Below are 8,734 nucleotides of genomic sequence, written 5' to 3'. Positions count from 1 at the left end.
ATTCCATCCACTGACACTAACAGTGGGGTATTATTTATCCCACTGACACCAACAATAGAGCACCATTCCTTCTACTAGTATCAACAATGGGGCACTATTCATTTCATGGATCTGAACGATGGGACACAGTTCCTCCCACTGACACCAACGATGGGGCATTGTTTACTTCAACTGGACATTTTCTACTCCCACTGGCCCCTCTAAAGTCTAAACTGGCCCTTTGTTTAGGAAGTGTGGAGACCCCTGATATAGACTGATGAGGTGAGAAGGTGATTGGTGGGAAAGGTGACACATCTCCAAAATGGAGTGTTTTCCGGCCCTGTAAGTGGGGGAATGTTCTGACCCTGAAGGGGTTAATCTACATTTCCACACTATATATGTGTATCATCATCTGCTGGAGATAAAAGACGTCACAGTGACTATGGAGGAAGAGGACGGACATGACGGGGTTACTGGGTGTAAATAGAAGATAATATCTTATTACCTCCTCTGCTGCCTCTTCCAGCAACATCTTCTCTCTACTTCTTCCCGACTCACCTCTCACCCGGTACTTCCTGTGTGTACATGACATCACTTCCTGTCTATCTTCCTGATAGAAGTGAGATCACCATCTTGTGGAGCTCAGAGGAACTGCAGTCCTGAGAAATATATTGAAGTGGCCTTGTGCTGTGTGTGTGTGTATGTACTGTATATCCTTATAGATGGGTCATCTCCACTCCCACCAAGGGGGATAGAAATATATTACTGATTAGTCCGGCCTTTATCAGCCAGGGATCCTCCAAAGGTTTTTAGGGGTTCCCTGTAAATTGATCAATTTCTGTCTTTCAGTAACAACAATTTCATGATAATGTAAAAATGTCCTTCTTTCACTGATCACTGATATGAGGGGATCCTTCTCCCATCGGTCACCAATAAGTGACCAATAAACAGATCACTTGTTTGGTTGTGTTTGGGTTTGGAGTGAATTTGCCCTGTTTGGGGTGAGATAACGGCTGCACTGATTGGGTATTCAGCCAAGATGAACCTTCAGTTGCAGTATGACTACCAATGCTAAATGTGGCAGCTTCCCACCTCAGTGAGAGCAGATTTTAGTATTTCCTTGTAATAAAAGGTGTTACATGATGTGGGATTCCCCTTTCTCTCCTCCCTGAGTGTGTATGAAGAGGCGGAGCTCTGAGTGTCAATGAAGAGGCGGAGCCCTGAGCGTGTATGGAGAGGCGGAGCTCCTGAGTGTGTATGAAGAGGCGGAGCTCTGAGTGTGTATGAAGAGGTGGAGCTCCTGAGTGTTTATGAAGAGGCGGAGCTCTGAGTGTGTATGAAGAGGCGGAGCCCTGAGTGTGTATGAAGAGGCGGAGCCCCTGAGTGTGTATAAAGAGGTGGAGCTCCTGAGTGTGTATGAAGAGGCGGAGCCCTGAGTGTGTATGAAGAGGCGGAGCTCCTGATTGTATATGAAGAGGCGGAGCTCCTGATTGTATATGAAGAGGTGGAGCTCCTCAGTGTGTATGAAGAGGCGGAGCTCTGAGTGTGTATGAAGAGGCGGAGCTCCTGAGTGTGTATGAAGAGGCGGAGCTCCTGAGTGTGTATGAAGAGGCGGAGCTCCTGAGTGTGTATGAAGAGGCGGAGCTCCTGCTGGAACAGCGGTCGGAGGAGGAAGCCGAGTCTAGGAGGGAGACTGACAGAAACCGCAGCAGACTTGCAGGAGTGAGCGAGGAGGATCCATCGGAGGTGAGGAGAGTGTGAAGGATGTTGGTGACTCTGGTAGATGAAAAGCTGGGAGTGATATTGCTCTGGTGAGTGGGGAAGCACTACTAAGGGGCGCCCTCACCATCACGTGTGTAAGAGGAGGAAGAAGGCGTGGCTACACTACAGCTGGCACAGTTTGGAGCACCGAGAACTTTCACACCTTATCAACTTTTCATTGATTGGTGGATATTTGTTTTTAAAAAGTTAATTGAAGTAGATGCAAAGTGTAAGCAGTGGACTTGCAGAGAACACTATATTGAGCACAAAATATTGTATGATTACATGAATTTGCACAGGTTTTACTTTATTTAATGTAGCAGCAATTATTACGAGATTAAAAAAGTATGTGTAAAGTGGAAGCAGTAGATCTGCAGAGAATATTATTGGAGCCCCTAGCACTTTATATATGAATGTCTCCACATATTTTAGTGTATTTGTGATAATTGATGGGCGGCACACACAATAGGACAGCGCTGTGACACATAATGCTCTTCTAGGTGATAAAGGGAAGACTTACCTTTGTTACAGCAGCAGTCCGGTAGAAGTTTGTTACGGCCCCTTTGGCATCGAATAAATAACAAGAGGAGAGCTTCTGACGGGTGCAGTAGTTTTATTCTTTCACGACAAAGGTGCGCAGCAGGGTTGAATATTATTTTCTTTATCTCCTTGAGCACCGTAAACATGAATATCGTAAGCACCATAGCACCATAGCACCGTGAAAACTCGATCCACTTGCCAAGGGGGGTACAAACTTTAAGCTTTGGGGATTTTCTGCAGACATCTTCCATGAAATCCTATGCAGACAGCTAACATGTGGCATCTGAGATACAGGAAAAGGCTTTCTTTTTAAGACAGGAAGAAGGAGTGGTCTTGTAATCCTGCTGATCAAAACATTCCCCAGGGAACCAAAGGGAGGCAGAAAGGTTCCACTCAGCAGTAAGTGCTGAACAAGATCCACAATGATAAGCGGACAGTTACACTCCCACCAAATTATGTTATGATGAACATAACCTAAAAGTCATACATAATTTACAGAACATAACCTTGGCCGCTATAAAACATGGTGCATCATACACAATTTAGCTTATAGGTACCTCTGTAACTGGCTACTGACTTGTGTGGTGGTATGCTAGTGTATCACTAAAACTGAACTTATTTGCTTTCTATGAGGACTACTAGCTTTTGAATAGGACGTTCAATAATTGAAGGTTTTGATACATAGTCCTTCTTATCTTGCAATCTTCTGTCACCTACTAACACCTTGACTCGACGAACTAGATCATCCTTTTCTATTGTAGTTTCAATTACACGTCCTAGTTGCCACTGGCATCTGGGAGACATATCATCTTTGATTATGACAATGTCATTTACTTTGAGGTTACGTCGAGGTGTGTGCCATTTCTGTCTTGTGGAAACACTCATGAGGTATTCTCTTTTCCACCGACTCCAGAATTGTTCTGCTAAATATTGCACTCTACGCCACCGTTTAGCTGCATATACGTCTTCCTTTACGAATTTCCCAGGTGGAGGTAATGCAACCTTGGATTTCATCAGGATGAGGTGGTTTGGAGTTAGAGGTTCTGGCGCCTTGGGGTCATTGATTCCATCGACAGTTAAAGGACGGCTGTTAACAATGGCCATGGCTTCATAAAATAGCGTTCTAAGAGAAGCATCGTCTAGTCTACTTGAACATTGGACTGTTGTAGCATTTAGCACATTACGAATGGTTCTAATTTGACGTTCCCAGACTCCACCTGCATGACTTGCGGAAGGAGCATTGAAGATAAACTCACACTGTTTATCAGCTAGGAAAGTTTCTAGTGCCTTTGTGTCACATTGCTTCAGGGCTTCTTTAAGTTCGTTCTTTGCTCCTGTGAAGTTTGTGCCTTGGTCACAGTGAAGTTGGCAAACGGCTCCTCTTAAACTGATGAAACACCTTAAGGCATTGATGAAGGAATCTGTAGATAAATCTTCAAGCATTTCGATGTGGACTGCACGTGAGGAGAAGCATGTGAAGATTAGACCATACCTCTTGTATTCCTTTCGACCTTGTTTGGTGATAAAGGGACCAAAACAGTCCATACCACAGTATGTAAAGGGAGCTGAAACTTCTACGCGTTCTTCGGGAAGCTCTGACATATGCTGCTCCTCTGTGGGACGCCGGAGCTTTCGACACTGTACACATTTATGTATTAACTTGGCAACTGACTTGCTTCCACCAAGCACCCAAAATCCATTTGCTCTGAGTTCTGTTAGAGTTTGGCTGCGGCCCTGGTGATGAATGGCTGCATGATAGTGGGACAGGATTAACTGGGTAATGTGCCCTTCTTTTGGGAGGATGACTGGGTGCTTTGTTTCTTGACTAAGAGTTGATCTTGACAGCCTTCCACCAACACGAAGAAGTCCTTGAACCAGAATGGGGTCAAGGCAGCTAAGAGGGCTTGAACTTGGGAGACTATCTCCTCTTTGAAGGAGTTTTAGCTCTTGGGGGAAAACTTGCTGTTGAACTAGACCTATCACTACCTCCCCGGCCTCCTTACGTTCCTCCACAGACACAAGATTGCTGCAGTGATACGTCTTCGTTTTTATTCTCCTGATTCTTGCAATCACCTTAATGAGCATTGACCAACTGGAGAACCTGCTCAGACGATTTAGAGTATCAGTTTGTTCATTGGCTTGTGATGCAAGGGTTGTAACAGGTTTGACTTCAGGGTCGCCTACAATTAGTTTTGCTGAAGAGCTTGAAGATGCGTGCACTTCAGATCTCCAAAGGAAACTAGGCCCAGATAACCAACTTGAGGTGGAGATATCCGCTACATGTAGACCCCTGGATGCATGGTCGGCTGGGTTTTGTGTCGTATCCACATAATGCCACTGGGTTGGATCTGTAATCTCTCTTATGAGTTGAACACGATTGGCTACAAACACGTGAAACCTTCTTGCTTCGTTATTGATATAGGCTAAGACTACTTGGGAGTCTGTCCAGAAGAACTCTTTGTCAACTTCTATTTCAAGTTCTGCCTTCAACATGACACTCAACCTTGCTGCAGTGACAGCAGCTGAGAGTTCAAGCCTTGGGATGCTCACAATCTTCGTTGGTGCAACTCTTGCCTTGGCCATTACGAAGCTGCAATGGACTTGATCTCTGTCATTTTTGTACCTAAGGTACGAACAGGCACCATATCCTATGTTGCTGGCATCGGAAAAGTGGTGTAGTTCCACTTTCATTCTGTTACCAAAGTCTGGGGGATGGTAACATCTGGGTATCTTGATTTCCCTTAAAGCTTGCAGACTACTCTTCCAAGCCTCCCACCGTGGACATAAGCTCTCAGGAAGTGCTTCATCCCAACTGATGCCTCTGCGGCAAAGCTCTTGGAGAATGCACTTGCCACTCAGTATGAAGGGGGCTATGAAGCCTAGAGGATCATAAAGGGAGGCTACGACTGACAGGATACCACGACGAGTTGAGGGTTGATCCTTTATGTCAGCACTGAAACTGAAGGTGTCGTTTTCAATTGACCACTGAATGCCAAGTACTTGTCCTTCTGTTGTTGAGTCTGGGCTAAGTTTGACAGGTACACTAGTTGTTGCTCTTTCTGACGGAGCTATACAGGACAGGACGTCCCTTTTATTAGAGTTGAACTTATGCAGTCGTAGGCCAGCATTTTTACATAATCCTTGAGTTTCGAGGATTAGATTTGAAGCTTCGCTGACTGTTGGAACGCTAGTTAGGCCGTCGTCGACATAAAAGTTCTTCTCGATGAAGGCTGATGCTGAGGGATGTTCTGACTTGTGTTGTCGTGCAAGATACTTAAGGCCGAAATTGGCACATCCTGGAGAGGAGCTGGCACCGAAAAGGTGAACTGCCATTCTGTATTCTTTCGGTTCTGTTTCCAACTGACCGTTCTCCCACCAAAGGAACCTTAAGTAATTGCGCATTTCTGAGGGGATATAGAACTGATGGAACATCTTTTCAATGTCGCATATCACAGCAACTGCTTCCTTCCTGAAGCGACAGAGGACTCCCACTAGAGAGTTTATCAGGTCGGGACCTGTCAGCAAGGTATCGTTTAGGGAGATGCCTTTGAACTTTGCTGAACAATCAAAGACAACTCTTAACTTGTCTGGCTTCTTGGGGTGATAAACCCCGTGATGTGGGATGTACCACACTGTCTCTTCCTCTGATAATGAAGGGGCTGGTTCTGCATCACCTTTTCTGATTGTTTCTTCCATGAATGCAGTGTAGTGTTCATGGTACTGTCTATTTCCCTTTAATCTTTTCTTTAGATGATGAAGTCGAATAAGGGCCAGCCTCTTATTGTTTGGTAGTGCCGGTTGACTGTTGTCTTTGAAGGGTAACGGCATCTCGTAGTGTCCATCTTTCCTTTTCATTATAGTTTCCGAGAGAAACTGCACGAAGCGAACATCATCTTGAGACACGTACTTATCTTCATAATTTCTTTCAATGAAGTCCATTTCTAAAGCCTTTAACACATCAGCGACCGGCGGCATTGGCATTTCTTTCACTGCGACTCTGTGTACGAAGCTCTGGCTACCCTGTCTATCAAGATGTGGATTTGCTGATCCTACAATGCTCCAGCCGAGCATAGTTTTTTGAGCGAAGGGTTCATTTTCGGAGCCGATAACAACCTCCAAGGGAGCCAGTGCTGATGGGCAGTCATAACCGATCAGTAGTCCTACTTCGCAATCTTGAAGTGGCTGTAACTTGTTTGCCAAGTGTTTGAGGTGTGACCACTGGAGTGCAGTCTCCTTAGTGGGGATGTGAGACTTATCTACTGGAATGAAATCTCTTGTATAGGCTTGACGGAGTTGGACTTGAACTTCGGAGTTGAAGCCACGCACTTGCAGACCGTGAGCAATTTGGCTTGAAATAACTGTGTCAACCGCTGTCATTGTGCTGAGCCTTAGCTGTAATGGCTTGGTGCTCACACTTAACTTCGATACCAGGTCTGCCAGAATAAAGGTTGAATCACTCTGTGTGTCAAGTAAGGCATAAGTGAGGATTTCCCTCTGAGGCTCCGTAGTAGCTGACAACAGAACTGGAACAATGCAGGATGTGGCAGACGTATGTCTTGTCAAAGTATGGGACATAACTTTGGGAACGTTGTCGTTTGCCTTATTTCTCATGCCTACTGAATCATCGTTTAATGCCTTGACAGGCTCAGTGTCTCTCTGTATGTGCAAACAGGTTGGATGACGTCGACTGCATATGCTACACGTGTGTCTTCCTTTGCAGTCTTTTGTAGTGTGGCCCTTTCTTAAGCAACCAAAACAGAGATGGTTTTCGTGAATAAAGGCCCTCTTTTCATCGATGGTCTTTGCCGCAAAAGTCAGACATTTAGCGACACCGTGTGTTTCGTCTTTGCAGACTAGGCAAGGTGGTTTCGGTCTTGAAGCTGAGATATTTGGAACGTTGAAGGTAGAGGGCTTCATTTGAGTGCTTGTGTTGAGCGCCTTGGCTCTCTTGGGAATTCTCTCATCTGTAGTCTTGGTACTGAGGAGAAAAGGAGAGGCAATGGGGTTGCATGCAATCTTAGCTTCCCTTTGCAGGAACTCTGTGAAACGAGCAAAGGTTGGGTATTCTTGGGACTTGTCCAGCTCGTCCACGGCGATGCGACCCCATCTGCGCACGATCCATTCAGGCAGTTTCTTGAGAAGCTTGTGGTTTTCTTCACAATCATTTAGAATAGCTAGGCCTTTAACATGAGGAATGGCCTCCACACAACCTTGAAGGAAATCCGCAAACTCTCTTAATGCTACAGGGTCATTTGCTGATATCTTTGGCCATTTAGCCAACCTTTCTCTGAAGGCTCTTTGCACTATGAATGGACCTCCATACCTGTCCTGTAGGATTCCCCAAGCACCTAGATAGGCATCTTCTGAATTTCGGTAGAAGAACCCTTCCACTGCCTTACGAGCTTCACCACCGAGATACCACTTCAAGTACAGCATTTTTTCGCACACAGGGAGTGGTTTCTGATCAATCAGCGCCATAAAGGATATCTTCCAATCTATGAACTTCAAAGGATCACCTGTGAATACAGTTGGTTCAGGTATAGGGAGACGGTTGGAGATAAGCAGACTTGCAAGTCCTGGGGTTAGACTAACTTCTTCATTTGGTCTTGACACCCCAAGTGGTGTATTTGAAGGTTGAAATGGCACAGCCTTTGGATTCAATGAGTTTCGTGGTTCATTATTTTGGCAGAGGTATTGCACATTGTGGTCTGTCTCCTGTTCGTAAATTTCAAGACTATCATAAGTGGTGTAGGCTTTCACTCTTGCTGCAGCTACCTTGACTTCATTTTCTGCGTGTAGCTGTTGTAGTCTTGTCTTTTCCTCATCCAACTTCAGTTTAATTTCTGCCTCTAGTTTGTTCAGCTTAGCTTGCTCCTCGCGCATCTGTTGCGTCGCCTTTGCCTGTTCTATTTTGGCTGCAAGATCTGCTTCTGCGTCAGCGCGTTTGCTAGATCTGGAAGTGGCTCTTGAGCTTGCGTTGGAGTCTGGTAATGACTCTGAGAGGACAGTTTCTGTTTCTGAGTTTCCAAAGACTGACTCATGCTCTTCTTTATTAAGCACCATCCTCACCCTTTCCTTCTCAAGTTGATCGTTAAAGATTTCATCTACATTCTCTAGCCGCTTGCTGATGAGGTTGCAGATTTCAGCCGTTAACGCGGTGCATGCATCCATTTTCTTAACAACGTACGGGGTAGTGGAATTATTTCGGCACATGGACTCATACTGTTGGTGCACTAACGCTTCTTTGGCTTTAATCTCTTTCAATCTTGTATTAAGGTCTTCAGTTGAGCAGAAATCTTTTAACTTTGTCCTACATTCCTTTGCTAGCTCCTTCCAAGAGTTGCACACCTTGTTGAATGCCTTTTCATTTTTCTTAACTGTTTCTTTGTGCATTTCTTTGCCCTTTTCTGTTAGGCTTCGCTCTCTAGAGCTGGATCGTACCTGTTGTGACTCT

The 8,734-nt window shown here is 45.1% G+C and overlaps 1 protein-coding gene across 1 annotated transcript; it reads right to left on the bottom strand.

Moving 5' to 3' along the window:
* Positions 1 to 2,895: 2,895 nt before the first annotated feature.
* On the bottom strand, positions 2,896 to 8,018 carry LOC120921735. The gene has a single exon (XM_040334269.1). The coding sequence runs from the start codon at positions 7,756 to 7,758 to the stop codon at positions 2,896 to 2,898; it is 4,863 nt and encodes a 1,620-aa protein (XP_040190203.1). The 5' UTR covers positions 7,759 to 8,018.
* Between the last annotated feature and the right edge of the window lie 716 nt (positions 8,019 to 8,734).

The sequence above is a fragment of the Rana temporaria genome (assembly GCF_905171775.1).
Source record: "Rana temporaria chromosome 4 unlocalized genomic scaffold, aRanTem1.1 chr4a, whole genome shotgun sequence".
Lineage (NCBI taxonomy): Eukaryota > Metazoa > Chordata > Amphibia > Anura > Ranidae > Rana > Rana temporaria.
Note: the sequence above shows the minus strand (reverse complement) of the source record. Positions and strands in the feature narration are given on the sequence as shown.

Excerpts from the sequence above, each read along its gene's own strand:
- LOC120921735 (XM_040334269.1), bottom strand. The coding sequence starts at position 7,758 with ATGGCGCTGATTGATCAGAAACCACTCCCTGTGTGCGAAAAAATGCTG.